The sequence below is a fragment of the Varanus komodoensis genome, unplaced genomic scaffold (assembly GCF_004798865.1).
Source record: "Varanus komodoensis strain SLA01 unplaced genomic scaffold, ASM479886v1 scaffold11, whole genome shotgun sequence".
NCBI classification, from domain to species: domain Eukaryota; kingdom Metazoa; phylum Chordata; class Lepidosauria; order Squamata; family Varanidae; genus Varanus; species Varanus komodoensis.
The window spans coordinates 16774939-16792477 of NW_025335317.1; the positions used below are offsets into that span (position 1 = coordinate 16774939).

A 17539-nucleotide genomic window follows, 5' to 3' on the forward strand; every position below is an offset into this window, starting at 1 on the left:
GTGTGTGCATGTGTGTGGTCTGTCTCCCTGATTTTTGCTTTTTTCTTGTTGATGTCACTGTCTCTTGGGGCCAAACTACATATGATGTCAGTCAAATGTAAAGAAAAGCATTTTGCCTAGCTGCATCTATTCTGGAAAAAATGACAACACAAGAAGAGCCCAGCCAGATCATACCAAAGGCAGTTCTAGTCCAGCATTCGTTTCCCAGCCAGATGCCTTTAGAAACCTCACAAGCAAGAAAGATGTTGGCATGCTACCACCTTTTGTCCACCTTCCCTAGCAAATGGTATGCAGAGGTTCAATACCTTCGGTTCTGGAGGAATAGCTGTGGTCATCCCGACTAAGTAGCCATTGATACCCCATCTTCTGTGAATTGCCCAATCCCCATTTAAAGCCTCTCAATCTGGAATGGGCCTTCTAGACAAAATAAATACATGATGTCACAGAGTTTGCCTTTATTTCTACTCCACTAGAGCCACTCTTCCTCCCCCCTCCCCTCATTTGTTTAGATTCATATTCTTCCCCCCCCCCCCTTTAAGGAACTCAAAAGCAGCTTACATTATTCTCCTCCTGCTGCTTTCTCAATTTTATCCCCACAACAACAACCCTGTGAGGTAGGTTGGGCTGAGAGTCTGTGATGGGCCCAAGTCTTTCACTTGGCTCCATGGCTGAGTGGGGACTAGAACTCAGGTCATCTGAGTCCCAGTCCTGCACTCTTGACCACTACATCTTCTGGGACAAACAACAGCCAGGAAATGGAAGTAATTTTCAGCAAAAAAAAAACCAGCCCAGACCTCAATCTGGAGTCCCAAACCCACTTTTTCTGCAAAATAGAGCAGTCAGGATAAGCACACTTCTTTAAACGGGTAAATAATATCCTGTTTTGGTCCTTATATTGATAACAGAAAAACTAACGAAAGATACTTTTCTTCTCATAAAAAAGAAAAATGATGGTGACCCTGAAAACAAAGAAATTTAGATACTTTGTTCCTAATGCATTATATCTTCCAAAATTTCTTGTTCACAGAAAATGGAGACTTTCTGGCTTTGGATCTTGGAGGAACAAATTTCCGAGTTTTGCTTGTGAAGATCCGAAGTGGTAAAAGGAGAATGGTAGAAATGCACAATAAAATATATGCAATTCCTATAGAGGTCATGCAGGGTACTGGAGAAGAGGTGAGCACTGTGGGTTTTCCTTTCTTTTTCCTTTGCTATTTATTTATTTAAAAGTTTCTATACTGTCTATTATTTCACAGAAATCTCAAGATGATTGACATTGTTTGTTACATTTCTTCGTTAGATTTTCATACCACCCAATAGACAAAGCATTATGTATTTTAAAAATAATGATACATATTTGTTTCTCTTACTTTTTTAAAGCTGTTTGACCACATTGTTACCTGCATTTCGGACTTCTTGGATTACATGGGAATAAAAGGCGCACGACTTCCCCTGGGCTTTACATTTTCTTTTCCATGTAAACAGAAAAGTTTAGATGCTGTAAGTTTGTTGCTTCTGTAATGCAACTTTTCAATTTACATTTTGAGGGTGGATTTTCAGCTATGCTTTATGAAGTGATATATACAAACAGTGCAACCTAAACATTCAGGGATGAAAGACCACAAAGTTTGTTTCACACTAGGGGAAGCTCTGGTTTCAGGTTTAGTCCTTTGCTGGGTGGAAACGTTTTGAATCTGTGTTTGTTGACCTGATCCTTGTGGAAGTGTAAGAATCTACCTCGCACTGAGCTAGGCCATCAGTCCGGCTAGCTCTAGCGCTGTCTACATCAAGGAAGCACAACCTTTTTGACTCTTTTTAAATAAAGCTTTCTATTAAAATTTTTAAACTAAAAACATCAGTCATCAAATACATTGGACGTACTGGGCCAGCCCCTTATAACGCATCTTTTTAACATTCTATTATCAAATTCAAACCAGTTTAGAAAAATTTAAAAACATCTTTAAATCTAAGCCAAGTCCTGTTTCTCCAGCCAATCATAAAAAGATCCCAAGTTTGATAGAAGTCAGTATCTTCTTTCTCCTTCAGTAATAGAGTCAAGCTGTCCATTTCTGCATAGTCCAGAATCTTTTTTAAAATCCGTTCCTCAGTGGGTAACCTTTTTGACTCTGAAGGCCACATGTGATGCTGACTCATGGGTCAGGAGCTGCACATTTGTGCTCTTGTGTACACACATGTTCACATGCACAGTAGCAATCTTGGTAAAGATTGCTCTGTGTTCTTTGCAGTGGTACGGACTGGTGGGGTGGGAAGCCCTGCAGTGGGAGAATAGAGTCTGGGCATCCAGTGTGTTGGAGGGACTGTTGTGCGCTACTGGTGTAAACTGATGGGCACCAGCTCACCAGGGTTTCAGTAATTTGCAGCGCTTCTTAAAGATGCTAAGTCTCTGATCAGAGACCTTTTGGGTGCAAAGGAGCCACTGAACACAGCCCTCCCATTCTTGCATTAGATAGGCAGCTACTAGACTAGCAGAATAGTGCAAAGGCGCTCCCTGACAGATCCTAGATCGGCCAAAAAGTGTACTTGCTATCCTTTATTTCTCTGGTAGCAAATGTGGGTGCGCTCCAAGTTGACATGTCACCCCGCTGTGCTTTGTGAACTGCATTGATGGTAGGAGGGGAACACAAGACACCCTGCATCTTCCTTGCGTAGATCTTACCAGGGAACCAGATGGCGTTATCCGGTCAGCACTAACCTCACATAACAGTAGCTGTATGTACCCTTCTTGGGATGAAGTTTGGATGGCTTGTGGATGCCCCACAGGTGACTGTCCCTGATTTCTTTTGATATCCCACTGAACTGAGTTTTTTCCCCTTTTTCAAAGGGCATTCTGCTGAATTGGACCAAGGGCTTTAAAGCTACTGACTGTGAAGGAGAAGATGTTGTCAGTTTGCTACGGGAAGGAATTAAACGAAGAGACGTGAGCCATTTTCCTGTGTAAAGTTAAAACTAGCAGATGTTGTCTGTGGTTTTAAAATGAATACGTATCGTACATCCTCACATAGACCACCTCTGCCTTGCTTCACACATGCCACCTCCCACATTGCGAGGGAGCACAGTGCTCTGATGGCTTCGCGGGCCATGGCTTCAGTGTGCGAGGCTTTCCTCAACAGGAAAAAACGTGTGCACCAAAACTGGGAACCAAGGGAATTGCTGTGTTCAGCCCGGGTTTTCCTGCCTAGGGAAAGCCTGGGTGGAGCACAGCAAGACTGGCTCATCTATTAAAAAGAAATGGAGGAGGAAAAGGGATGGCACTTAACTGGTTTTGTTCTTCTGCAGTGGGGGAATTGATGGGACAGGAGAAGGCAGGCCTCTTGAACCCAATGCCTGCCCCATGGGCCTTTCTCAGCCAGGAAAAACCCTATGAAGCCATGTCTCCGGGTATAGTGTTGATCCTCTGGCCAGTGACCAAATGTGACTTTGGGTGGGGAGGGGTGGCCCTGCCTGTTGATGCAGTTTGACCCATGGAGTACTGGTGGGAGGGAGGTCATCTGGCTCTCCACCTAAAATAAGCTCCCCACCTCTGTTTTAGACTACAACTCCCATCAGCCCTGGTCAACATGGCTGCTACTCGAGTCTGGAGCACATGGGGTTGCCTGACTCTGCTCACAGAAGCTATGGGGAATTTCACACTTAATACGAATCCCTGTTCAAATTGTAGCCCTCTTTGCCACATCCCACACCATTCCCATGGGTTGCCCTATTCTATGAGAGAAACTGTAGCCAGTTTTTAGGATCTGAGCCATTATTCATGAATCATGTTGCAGACTTGGCTTTAGCCAACCTTAACTTAAAACAGGGATAAAACATAGGCTCATTTCCTGATGATAATATAATATTGCACAGCCCTGGTCATCTTGTTTTATGACTTCAAATATGAGGAAAGTTTTTCTTGAAAGTCCTGTGCAACCCTGGAATGACTAAACACAATTTATATTGTCATTCTTTGTTGTGGCCTCTATGCATCACACATATGGGTGCTGCACCTGTGCAGTGCCTAAGGCCGGAAAGATTGCAAAGCTAATGGTTTTTGGCAGGAAATTCCGCTCCCCTCCCCCAGTGCAGAGTGTCCTCCATTTTCTCAGTCTTTTGTGACCACCGTTTGCTGTGCCTCGAGCCTTTATCTCTCGTTCGTATTGTTCTCCATTGTTATCTTCTTGTTACTAGTTGTTGTCTTATCTAGTCTCCAAGTTTTATTCCCCCGTTCGAGTTTTTTCCTCTACTCTTCGACTTTCTAAAAACAACAAAACAAAACAAACTATATTACTATCTCCTTCTCATTTCTTCTTCCGATGGCACAGCGGGCGGCTTTCTGCAAATGTTCTCAATGTGGGTTGAAGATGTCACCTACCGACCCACACGATCTGTGTCTCCTCTGCCTGGACGAGGGGCACAGGACTGCTAAATGCGGCCATTGTCAGGCCTTCACCAAACAGGCAAGAAAAAATCGTGAAAACCGCCTGAGGAAGATGCTGTGGGCCCTCATGCAGTCTGACCAAATGGCCGCTAAGCCTGCTTCGGCTTCTGCCACTCCTCCACCACACCCATCGGCTGATGGTGCCCCAGTTGTGGAGACCCAGCAACCTCCTCCTCCTCTCCATAAGAAAAAGGAGAAGAGGAAGCATGGAGGATCTGATAAATCCTCTGGCCCTAAGAAGCCAAGGAAAGATAAATTGGATAAGGCGGCCCATAAGCCCAGGAAACCCAATCAGGGTCGACACTGTGATTCGGGATCATCCATACCATCGGTCCCGACGGCTGCGACAGTACCGACACCAGTGGGCCCGTCACTGCAGGCCGCTATGCAAGTGACTCCACCAGGGTCCCCTAGAAGGGTCATGCACTCGGTGCTTTCATCCCCCGAGCAACCCGAAGTGCTGCTACACGATTCCATCTCTGATGGCGAGATTCGTGATTCCCCGCCAACGGCGTGTTCTCCAGCGCTGATGCCTCACCCTGGACCAACTACAGGACTGGCCTCCTTTCAATCTCGGCACCGACATCATTTCCCGGAACAGGTCATGGAGGAATGGGTCCAGCCCCGCTACGTCAGTCATCGCGGGGGCTGGGATGACTACGCATCCTTCGCCTGTTATCCTTCGGCTCGCTTCCTGGTACCGAGAGGGGACCCATCCACCTCCAGGCCGTCGAGATCGGGACACCTGGTCTTACCAGGGAATTCCTCCTCTAGTGGCCCGTTGCAATACGGGACTGACTCGGATGAATCCAAAGTGGCTTCGACCTTCCCTGATGTAGCCATCACGACTCAGGGTCCGGGATCGCCGGAGGAGCCCCATGTCACCTTTGGGGAACTGACGGCAAGGCTTGTCCATTCGCTAGAGATCAAAGCCCAGCACCGTATTGATCCTAGCACGGACAAGTTTTATGACATTGTTAGAGGTGAACAATCGGCAGCTATCATCCTGCCTCTAATTATGACCCTCCGCCAGGCCATGGTGCAGCCTTGGGATCTGCCAACTAACCCCCACCTACGTCGAGGCGGTACGAGGCGATGTACCGAGTTCGGGAGCAGGACATACCATTTTTCCTGCACCACCGAAACCGAACTCGGTGGTCGTCGAATTCTCCCAAGGACAAGAGTCACGGGGCCATACTGCACCTCGGGATAAGGAGGGTCGCAAGATTGATAATGTTGGCACGTTGAGTCTATGCAGCCTCTGGACTCGGTCTTTGTATATCTTATTACAAGGCAATGCTGGCCTGGTATCAGTACTTACTCATGCAGAAGCTTGATAACATCACTGCTTCCCTACTGGACCAGCAAAGAGACCTAGTAAGGGTGTTCATCAAGGAAGCCATGCAGGTCTCTATCCAGCAACTGTCAAGGGCAAAGCACCACTTTGACTCCGACTCCAGGGCTCTGGTCGGTGCCATCTCCCTCTGCTGCCATGCATGGCTGTGGAGCTGCAATTTTCCCGAGGAAATGAAACGCCGAATCGAGGAAATGCAATTCGACGGTTCCGGCCTGTTTCACTCAAGGACAGACCACAAGCTCAAATTGATCCATGAGTCTAGAATGACCGCTCATCAGATGGAGGTTCCTGCTCAGCCCCAACGTAAGTGGTCATGGTCCCGTCCATCATACAGACCCCAACATACTCCCAGTTCCCAGGGAGACAGCATTTCCAGCCACGTCAGCAGCGTCGGAAGCAACCTCCATAACAGCGCTTCCAGCAGTGCCACCACCGCTTAGATTCTGAGAAGCGTCAGCACTGACAGGCTTGGTGAACCTCTCCTCTCCTCCTACACCCACCATCCCCTCTCCCTTTTGGGGATCTACTGCAAAGTTGACTCTCCATTTGGGAGTCCATCACATCTGATCGGTGGGTTTTATCCATCATCCAGCTTGGATACAGAATAGAATTAGACATCGTTCCTCTGTTGGGTCCGATCCGATTTACACCATGCTCGTCGGTGCTAGTAGATGAAGTTCTCCAATCGCTTCATAAAGGAGTGATCCAACAGCTTTCACATTCTGAGGGACTTCACGGATTCTATTCAAGATATTTTACTGTCCCAAAGCGGGATGGTGGTCTCCGTCCAGTCCTGGACTTACGGGATATTAATAGGTTTATCAAGCCTAAGAAGTTTTGGATGACTACTCCTCAAAATATCCATCTGTTGCTGAGGAGAGAGGATTGGTTCGCCTCCCTGGACTTAAGAGATGCCTACTTTCATATTTCTGTCCACCCGTCCCACAGGCGTCTCTTACGATTTATGGTTGGTTCCGACATATTTGAATTTAATATTCTTCCATTTGGACTAGCCACCGCACCACGGGTCTTCACTAAATGCAAGGCTCCAGTGTGTGTACACCTTCGGCTTCAGGGTATCCAAGTGTACCCTTACCTGGATGACTGGTTAATAGTTTGCCCAACCCAGGAAGGTCTTCTCTCTGTCATGGATATAACTTGTACTTTGCTGGACGATTCGGGGCTGTGTATTAATCGTGAAAAATCGTCCCTTGTCCCTTCACAGGTGATTGATTTCATTGGAGCACGTCTCAACTCTACCCTAGTGAGGGCATTTCTTCCTCCGGCTCGTCAAGACAATCTGCTCATGGATCCATCGAATTCGACGAGACAGGACTGTTCCGGCCCTTTCGATCCAGAAGCTTCTGGGTCACATGGCCACTTTGGTGGCCACCGTTCCTCATGCCAGACTTCAACTGCGACCACTTCAGTTATACTTCAACAGAATGTTTCACACGCAATGGGATTCGCCCAGCAAACCAATTCACCTCCTGCTGTCCGTCCTACACACATTATCATGGTGGACAGTTCCAGACAATCTGAATGTAGGTGTTCTGTTCCGTCCACCTCATCCAACTCTGACTCTTTATACAGATGCATCTCTGATCGGTTGGGGTGCCGTATGTGCCGGACTTCAAATACAGGGCACTTGGGACTGACAGGAATCCGCCAAACACATCAACTATCTCGAGCTTCTGGCGATCTTCAAGGCTCTCCGATCCTTCGAGGATACTGTCCAGCGACACGTGGTTCAGGTTGCGTCCGACAACATGGTCGCTGTGTTCTATGTGAACAAACAGGGCGGGACGAAATCCATTTCTCTAGCTCATCTGTCGATGAAGATCTGGGACTGGTGCATTTCGAGAGACATAACTCTTCTGGCGGTTCATCTAGCCGCTACCGACAACGAGGAAGCTGACATGTTTTGCTGGGGAATGTCAACGACTCACGAATGGGAGTTAGATTGACAGATTTGCAATCAGCTTTTCTTGCTTTGGGGACATCCGGACATGGACTTATTTGCTACCCATGAGAACAGGGTATGTGAAGCGTTCTGCTCCCGAGTGGGCATCGGCCTGGGATCAACAGGGGAGGCCCTGATGGTTCCGTGGTCCAACATCAACTTTTACACCTTCCCTCCAATTCCACTAATAACGAAGGTCATATCGAAGATCACCCACAACAACGCTTAATTACACCTTGGTGGCGCCATCAAGCATGGTTCTCCACTTTCTTCTGACTGTCTGACAACACCTTTCTCCGTCTACCATCAGTACCTCATTTGATAACGCAGCAAGATGGAGCTGTTCGTCACCCGGACTTGGCCTCATTGAGCCTCACAGCTTGGCGAATCCAATGACCCACGATACCGACTCGGTACTGACGATTACACAAACACTTGGACTTTCCAGTTACGGAATTGAGACATCACTCGTTCACTCAGATCCGATAGACTTTGTCTCTGGGTCAAGCACTCTCGATCCAGATATCCAGCGCATTCTCAAATCTGCTTTAAGACCATCAACGCAAAGATCCTACGCGGTAAAGTGGCGTCGATTCTCCTCTTTCGCAGAATCCAATTCGTTTGTTGCTTCGTCGGCTTCTGTCGAGAATATCGTACAGTTTATTTTAGAGCTACATCATTCAGGACTTAAACCTTCATCCATAAAGGTCTATACAGCTGTGATCTCCCACTACTGCAGTGCGGTACAGGGTTCATTGGTCTTTTCTCAACCAATTATTGGAAGATTCATCAAAGGACTACAGAATCTTCAACGATTCATCCTATCATGCCTACTTGGAGTCTCTCAGTTGTACTTCAAGCACTCACCAGAGCCCCCTTCGAACCTCTGGCAACTGACTTATGTCTTTTGTCCTGGAAGACTGCCTTCCTCGTAGCCGTCACTTCAGCTCGGAGAGCTAGTGAGCTTTGTGCTCTTCGAGTAGATCCTTCTTATTTAAACTTCCATAAAGAGAAAGTTGTCCTCCAAATGGATTCGATGTTTTTGCCCAAAGTAGCCACTCCGTTCCATGTTAATCAGGACATTGTTTTACCTGCTTTCTTTCCATCACCATCGAACCTGATTGAGAGATCCCTGCATACTCTTGCTGTATGCCGTTGCTTAGCATTCTACAGATTGTGTACAGAATCTTTTCAACAGTCTAACCGCCTCTTCGTGAAGTATTCTGAGCAGGACAAGGGCTCTCCTATAACTTCGCAGAGACTTTCGAAATGGATTGTGCAAAGAATTGTGCTGGCGTATCAACTTGCCGAAATGGACTTACCCATTGTTCCGAGGGGTCACTCCACAAGAGCAGTAGCAGCTTCCTCCGCCTTTGCTGCGGGAATTCCAATCCAGGATATCTGTAAAGCTGCAACTCGGGCTGCCCCGTGCACTTTTGCCAGGCATTATCGCCTTGATGTGCGTGCCAGACAGGACTGCTCCTTTGGTAGGGCAGTCCTCTCCGCCATTCTTCGATGACAACACCGCCCTCCTCTGACTCTAGTAAGCTTGTTAATCACCCATATGTGTGATGCACAGAGGCCACGACGAAGAAAGGCAGGTTGCTTACCTGTAACTGTCATTCTTCGAGTGGCCATCTGTGCATTCACACAACCCACCCGCCAGCCCCGCTCAGTGTCGGTGAGTGGATCTTCTGTCGGTACCATGTTTCATTTTGATTGTCATGGTCCCTGAATAATTTATTGTACTATATCTCTCTCCCGAGAGGGGGCAAACGTCCGGTCTTGTAAAGACTGAGAAAATGGTGGACACTTCACTCTATTTATAGCATTGAGGGGAAGGGGAGGGGAGGGGAGTTTCCCACCAAAAAGCATTAGCTTTGCAATTTTTCCAGCCTTAGGCACTGGACAGGCGCAGCACCCGTATGTGTGAATGCACAGATGGCCACTAGAAGAACGACAGTTACAGGTAAGCAACCTGCCTTTCTTGGGTGTTGGAAATGCAAAGTTGTTGTTTGCAGATCTTTGTTTCTGTGGGTGGCCCTTGTGAAATTAGACCGGTGTGACTCAGCGTTTTAGAACTGATACTAGTTTACCGGACATAAGCTAACAATAGAACATTTGCTACTCTTTTATTCTGTTGCTTGGAAGGTTTTCCTAGATTAGGAAGACACGGAGTTAGTGCTAAGGATTCTTTAAATGGCAAAAATGGAAACATCAGTGAGGTGAAAGCTACCAGAGGTTCCAAGAAAGATAAATTGTATGTGGAAACTATAGAATGTGGTAGGGCAGATAAAACAGGCAAATCTAATTAGAGTTACAAGTAGGAGGCTGCCATTTAACTTAGAATGTATCTGGCCCATAACTTGTGAATTTTGGAAGAGACGAAAGTACTTTTAGAAACTATTCTGAATTTATTTCTTTGCAATTACTATTTGAAGTACTTCTTGTAATACCTGGAGTATAAAACAGGACTGGGCAGCCACTTGCAAGGCCTGGGGCCGAATTCAATTTCAGAGTAGTACCTGAGAAATGCGCACCAGTTTGAGGCATGTGAAATGAAACAGAACCAAAAATAATAAAGATGCTAGCCAGGTGTTCCTTAATTCCAGGAGGTTAGCCTTAGAAGAAGCATTTCAGCCTTGTAGAGGCAGATGCTTGTGAAACCACCAAACAACTGGTTGATGGGGGAAAGCGGGAATGGCCATCTAGGCATCCTTGGAGGCTTGGATTTGGTGTCTGGGCCTGAGGTTCCCCACGCCTGCCAAACAAGTGAAGTGTAGGCAATCCTCTTAAAGAACAATTTAAAATTAAGACTAGTGGGTTTTTTGTTTACTGTTCCATTACAGTGAGTGAAGGGGTTGCATTAATACTGCAGTCTTGATACAACAAAGATGAAGGTATAATTATATAACTAGGCCTGACGTATGTGAGGTATCTGATTTGTGTAGCAAATCAGGTATGGCAGTGGATATTTCCTTTTAACTTACCTGTATGTTAGGACATGAGCATGAAGGTTACATTGCTGCTATTTGAAACAGAACTGTGTTTTCCTGATTAACTGTTAGGATATTTGGAAATGGCACACATAGGCTTCTTTCCCTGCACTGTAATGGGAAAGAATGGGTATAAGCGCTGTGATGGGTAATAAGCGCCACATTGGCATGCTTCGGTAAAAGCAAATGAGGCTTTGCTATTCATTTATAGGAGTTTGACCTGGATGTTGTGGCTGTGGTGAATGATACGGTTGGGACTATGATGACTTGTGCCTATGAAGATCCAAATTGTGAAATTGGGCTCATTGTTGGTATGTATGAGGCCTTGCTGTAATTCAGTTTGGGGAGGAGTGCAGTGGTATTTTAAAAAACTGTATAGCACAGGGTGACTGTTGTTCAGTAACGGGAGACCCATCTTGTAGTCCTCATTTGGCCATTGATTTTATTGTTACCTTTCTAGCCCTCCATTTTTGGGCTAGAAAGGTAACCATTTGTGAGGAACCCAAAGTGACTTACGTAGTCCTCCTTGCCATTTTTATCCCCACAGCGACCCTGTGAGGGAGGTTAAACTGAGAGTCCGTGACTGGCACAAAGTCACCCAATGAACTTTAGGGCTGACGGGGGACTGTCCATCATGCCCTGCTGGCTTTTATAAGAAATTCTGAATTCTAGAATTGCTAGACTGCTTGGACTAGTCAGTTGTTTAAAATAAGGTTATTATTTTAGTGTAATCTTATGATATTTTATTTTTATTTATATATTATATTGTATGCATTAGCTGTTGTACACAGCCCAGAGAGCTTTGGCTATTGGGTGGCATAGAAATAAAATAAGTCACCCTTAACTGAATGCAGAAAGGGTGCATTGTGAATAATAAATATAAAATAGAATTAAAATAAAATCTGGGTCTTGTTTAATAAGGAAAATTTGATGGGCAAGAGGAATATGGGAAGCACTATGGGAGGGTTTGAAACCATTTGCCTGATACCAAATTAATACAATGGTTCTGTGCCCAAATAATGTAATTTAATATGACACACGTATTTTATTATTCTGCGCTCACATTTTTATCCCCCCACACACAGAGTGCTCAGGGCAGTGTACCTAGTTCATTCATGCAGCATTAACTTCACAACAGTTCTGTGAAGTGGATTAAGCTGGCAGGCCATAGACTGGCTGAAGATTTCCCACTGCAATATTTGAATGTCTGTCCTAGGGGCTTTTAGAGTGTAACAACATAATCTGCTGCTTTGTTATTGAATCTCATTTCTTTTGTTTTAGGAACTGGCAGCAATGCTTGTTACATGGAAGAAATGAGAAACATTGAGATGGTGGAGGGAGAGCAAGGAAGAATGTGTGTGAACATGGAGTGGGGTGCCTTTGGGGACAACGGGTGCCTGGATGACATCAGGACGATCTACGACAAAGCTGTTGACGACTACTCACTAAACTGCGGCAAGCAAAGGTATTTTCTTCAGCAGCATGGGAACAGATGGCAAGTGAGGGCTTGTGGCAGAGGTGCCTGTCACTTGGTTATGTGCAAAACTGAGCCACGGCAGAGTTCCATAAGATTTGGCCAAAAGACAATTGCACAACCCGGAGCAAAGTTCTTTCTTAGAACCTTAATGCGCAGAGATAGCAAGGTGAAGTTGCTGCATATTTCCTAAGGCCCTCAGAAAGGAACCCAGGAACCCCGCAGTCCTTCAAGAAATCAAAACTTCTGGGCAGCTGTGGTAAAAAAAGAGCCAAACCTGCCTCTTGTGATTTGAAATTTGGAGCCTTTTTGGGGAATCCTTGGCAAATGCTTGGGCTTCTTTCTAAGGTACTGTAAAGCTCAGAAAGGCTCAAGTGGGAGGAGCTTCTCCATCAGGAGCAGGTAACACATGTGTTGTTCCTGCTCTGCTGAGGTATAAGCTAAATATTTTGCCATTTTTTTCAGGTTGCCTTGAATCTCTGCATTGGTGGAAATCAGTCCCAATCTGCCTGACATCTAGGCCAATGTCAGTCCATGTGCATTTCAAATTCCTTCCTCTCCTCCCATCCCTTGCTTTCAGTTTGGGGTTAGGGAGTGCTGGTGAGAAGACTTACAAAAAACAAGGACTCAGCTGAAAACATCATCTACAAGAATCCTATAAATTTTAGTGGTTTCTCATCTTCTTGTATAAATGAATCAGGATGAATTTAAAAACTCAGTTTCCCAAAGACAGCAGTGCAGGTTCTGAGCATTGCTGGAAGTCTCCATTGCAGTAAAGAACTGCTTAGAAGAATTAATCTTTGCTTAACTCTGAGAACTGTGTTTTCTTTCTGCCACCTGGCCAATGAGTAAAGAGGATTTTTTAAAGCATTACCTCCCTCAGAGTTTGCATCTCCAGGGCCTTCAAATTTGGCCTCCTTCCTTCCCTTTTGCATCTTGGTAGATTTGGAAAAGGATAGGCAGGGGAAGGAAATGTCAAGCATTACAAACCAAATTGGGAATTGGTAGGGGAGATGGGACTTTGAAGGGGATTTCTGAACTTGGGAGGACTCCTTTGCAAAATTCCTCATTTCCAGACTTCTTGTCTATAAGCACCAGCCCATACAGCAAGTAGCATAACAAACTCTATACAGACGTTTCTGCTACACCAGGGGTCGGCAACCGTTAACACTCAAAGAGCCATTTGGACCCATTTCCCACAGAAAAGACAACACTGGGAGCCGCAAAACCCTTTTGATATCTCAAAAGAAGATAACACTGCATATATCATTTTTATGCTATGTATAAAAAAACTATAGTGTGTTCCATTTATGAAATCAATGAACTGCTACAGAGAAAACATTTTTTTTTATTTCTGCATGCAACAAAAACATTTTGAACTCCAAAAAAAAAAAAAAACTGGGTTGAAGGTCACTTTCAAATCAAATAGTGTCTTTTTGAGTCCTCCTATTGTTGTTGTTGTTATTATTATTATTATTATTATTATTACATTTCTATGCTGCCCCTTGCCGAAACCTCGGGGCGGCTTCCGAACTTATATTATCCACCAGCAGCAAACCAGACATGCCACCTGCGGCAAACCAAAAATGCCATCTGCTTCTGTGTGCCCTCATCCTTTTATCAAGTGGTGAAATATTGAACAAACATCCCTCTCCCAATGTAATAATGTTGCTGGAATTTTTATAAGAATCTTCTTAAAACAAGGAAGTAGATCTATATCTTCATTATGATTTAGGTGCAGCTCTTGTTCAGTCACTAAAAACTGTTATTTTTAATCTTACATTATAAACTAGTAGGATTCCTTTCATATATTTTGAATAGGAGAGCAGAGTCAAAGTCAGTGCTAAAGGGCTGCATGCATTAAACAGCAAACCCCGTAAGTTTGTCAGCAGTAAAAGCACATGAATCTACTCACGTACCATTAAATGTTCATTTTTCTTCAGAAACTTTTCTTTGATTTATCCATGGTTGGTGGCTGGGGTGGGGGGGGGAGCTCAGTAAATCGGAGCTGGGTCACAGATATAGGTGTGTTTAGTGACTGATTAGCAGATGAACAGTCAAGTGATGTGAATTGTGACAGGTCCCAAGCTCAGCTTTTAACATTCAGATGAAGGATATTACATTGAGACAAAGAGAATCTTTTCAGCAGGGTTTGAGTAACATGAAAGCCTGCAGGAAGCTTGTTCCACTCTTTCCCTGCACAATAGCAGAGGAATGTAGCAATTTACTTAACCAGCGTCGTCGCAGATCGGTGACTGTGCTGGTGCGTATTTTGAACGAAGGAGCTGCAGCAGAGGGATTCAAGAGCCACGTGTGGCTCTGGAGCCGTGAGTTGCTGACCCCTGTGCTACACCTACCAGGAGGTAGCAAGCACACTAGCCGCTTGCACCTGTCATGCAAGAGGGAACACTTTTCCCCTCTGAGCGATTTACTGGGGTTCCCAAGGGGAACTGTCGTGCAATAAATGCCAACCTAAGCATTATTTTGGTTTCACATACTCAGTTGTTAATTCTTTCTCAGGGAAAAGTTTTCTTGACATGTAAAAAGCCTTTGCCTGCTTAAGAATCACTTATCCTTGCCTACCTCTTCCGGTTGTTCTTGTGGATATTCTTTGTTTCTGAGCTGTTGCATCTATCTATGACTGCAGGTATGAGAAGATGATCAGTGGAATGTACTTGGGAGAAATTGTCCGCAACATCTTGATTGACTTCACGAAACGAGGATTCCTCTTCAGAGGTCAAATTTCAGAGACACTGAAAACTAGGGGAATTTTTGAAACAAAATTCCTTTCACAGATTGAGAGGTAGGTGAACTAGACGTATCTAGAATGGGATGTCTTTATGAAGCTCTATTAACAATTACTTTTCCTTCAGCACATGCTTACAATATATCTATTTTAAAAAGCTCTACAGGGTAGTGAGTTCACACAATTAGTTATATTGTGTGGTTATAATTTATAGTTTCTTGCCTGTGTGTCTGGAGATTGCTTGCCTTTTTCACGCAACACAATGGGGGTTAATAAATTGCAGTGGCTTCTTAACCACCCTGCATGCAATGGCACCTCATTTTGTTGATGGTGGGGGGGGGGGGAATGGTATTTGTAGTGGCTACAGAGTGCTTCAAGGGTCAAACTTAGCTATTTCAAGCTTCTTCTCTCTTATTGCACTAAACAGCTGCTACACAATGCCAGTAGTAGTAAAATTTATGAGCAGGATAATAGTGTCTTTCCACAAACTTTGATGACACTGGAGAGCTCTGCTGGATCTTTCCAGTAATCAAGCAGTTGTGTACACATAGCACCCAACCAGAGATGCAACTGCCATTGCACAGACGTAACCTGAGCCAGATTTTGCTAGTTTGGAATCTAGTTTTAGCTAGTGCCACACCGTTTGCTAATGGAATGACAAAGAGACAGCCCTATTATTATGGTTGTCCTTTAGTTTGTTGGGCTCTGAGGGAACAAAAATGATCCCAGACCTTCTGCAATTTTCCACCCCTGCTATAGACTCTGTAAGTTCTTCTTTGTGGTCTCCGTGTATCACACACACAGGGGCTTTGCTGCAAAGGCCCAGATCGGAGAGAAAAATGGCCCTTCTGCAATTCTCCACCCCTGCTGTAGTCTCTATAAGATCCATTTCCTATCAGACTGTGCTATAATGTTTCAAAACCTCAGAGGAGTAGCAGTGTTAGGTTGCTGCAGAACAAACCAGGAGCCTTGCACTGAGTGAGAGATTGCACCCAATGGCCTTATGATTCTGTGAGAAGGAGACAAAAGGAGTCTTGTAGAACCATAAAAGGTATCAAATACCTTGTCTATTTGACACAGTGGTCTGCAGTTTACAAATGCACTAGAAATTAACAAGCTTACTGTGTCTTCACAGCAAACTTCTACATGAGTGAATGAACTTAGAGTAAATGCAACGATCAGTTAACGGACAGACATTGTAGTACAAGCTTCTGTGGGAAACAGCACACACATCAAGTTGCATATAATTTCCTGATACTGTCACTGATACTTGACCAGATCAGATTCCACAGTGATGTTGGGAATGTAGTGACTTGTTTACGCAGCGTTCCACGGGGGTGGATCCATGGTTAAATCGGGCTGCCGGCAACTGAGTCTGTAGTATTAGCATGCTAGGAATTCACAACTAGGCTGTATGCCTTGTATGAGTGGTGGTTATGTAGAAGCTTGCAGTTGATCTGAAATGTAGCATCAGCTGTGTGCAAGCTCACTCTGCTCAGGTCTGTTTTGTTTTTTGCACAGCCAGTGTCCCTTTGAATTCTGGCCTGTTAAAGGCTGAATTGAGGACATGAGGTATCCTAGATACTAGGGGTGTCAACACTTTTGCAGCCCAGTTCCCTTTTGGAGAAGTTCTCAGAAGCCACACTCCAGTGGTGGATAAAGTTGAAGACAGAAGGGGACAGGGAAAAACGATCAAAATACCAGCATAAAGACTTTCTAGATTAAAAGCTTTAACATAAAGTGTTTAATGCATAAACTATGCCTTAGGAGTGGTCTTTCTGCCTTTTAGAGTGGGCAGAAATCCTGCACAAAAAACAAGAAACTACCAAATGATTGGCAGTTGGGGGAAAGGTGGTGAGGCCACTGAAAGAGGAGTGGCCATCTGAGAAACCCTGGAGGGCCAGATTAGGACCCCTATTTGGACCCTTGAATTGGCCCATTGGCCTACATTCATCACCTCTACTATATATTAATAGCCAATTAATATAGCAAGTTGACTGGGTGTAGATTGTTGTGTAGCCGAATCAAGCACCATCTCCACACACAAGACTTGAGGTATCGGCAGCCACAGGACAAATCCTGGTGTGGAAGTACAATAAATCTTGAGGGGACACCTCCCTTCCCAATGGCCAAGTGAGAACTGGACATGCTGCAAGGAAATGGAAGGGTTGGTTGTTGGGAGGGGAATGAAATGGAGTCCCTTGAAAGTGAATATGGCTGGAGGTCAGAACCAGAATTTTTGTTGCAGGTTCCATGTAATTTTTTGAGTGTTGATCTGCCTCTGCCTCATAAGAAAATATTCAGCCTTGTACTTGAAATATGAATCAATTCCCTAGAGCAGTGATGGCGAGGCTTTTACAGACTGAGTGCCCAAACTGCAACCCAAAACCCACTTACTTATCACAAAGTGAAAATACTGTGATAAAACCTGAAAACTGAGGTTTTACTTTAGAAAAAATAACTCGCACCCAGTCCAAGCAAATACATCTATCTATCTATCTATCTATCTATCTATCTATCTATCTATCTATCTATCTCCTTAGCAGTGCACTGACCGGCCATGCGAAA

The 17539-nt window shown here is 44.8% G+C and overlaps 1 protein-coding gene across 1 annotated transcript in view; it reads left to right on the forward strand.

Annotated features, from left to right (window-relative positions):
• Positions 1 to 17539, forward strand: part of HK1 (hexokinase 1) — a 63171-nt gene that overhangs the window by 42369 nt on the left and 3263 nt on the right. Inside the window, exons 12-17 of the mRNA XM_044420471.1 lie at positions 1028 to 1176; positions 1381 to 1500; positions 2843 to 2938; positions 10963 to 11062; positions 12033 to 12216; positions 14873 to 15028. Of these exons, the coding sequence (XP_044276406.1) occupies positions 1028 to 1176; positions 1381 to 1500; positions 2843 to 2938; positions 10963 to 11062; positions 12033 to 12216; positions 14873 to 15028 (805 nt within the window). The remainder of the gene's footprint in view (positions 1 to 1027; positions 1177 to 1380; positions 1501 to 2842; positions 2939 to 10962; positions 11063 to 12032; positions 12217 to 14872; positions 15029 to 17539) is intronic.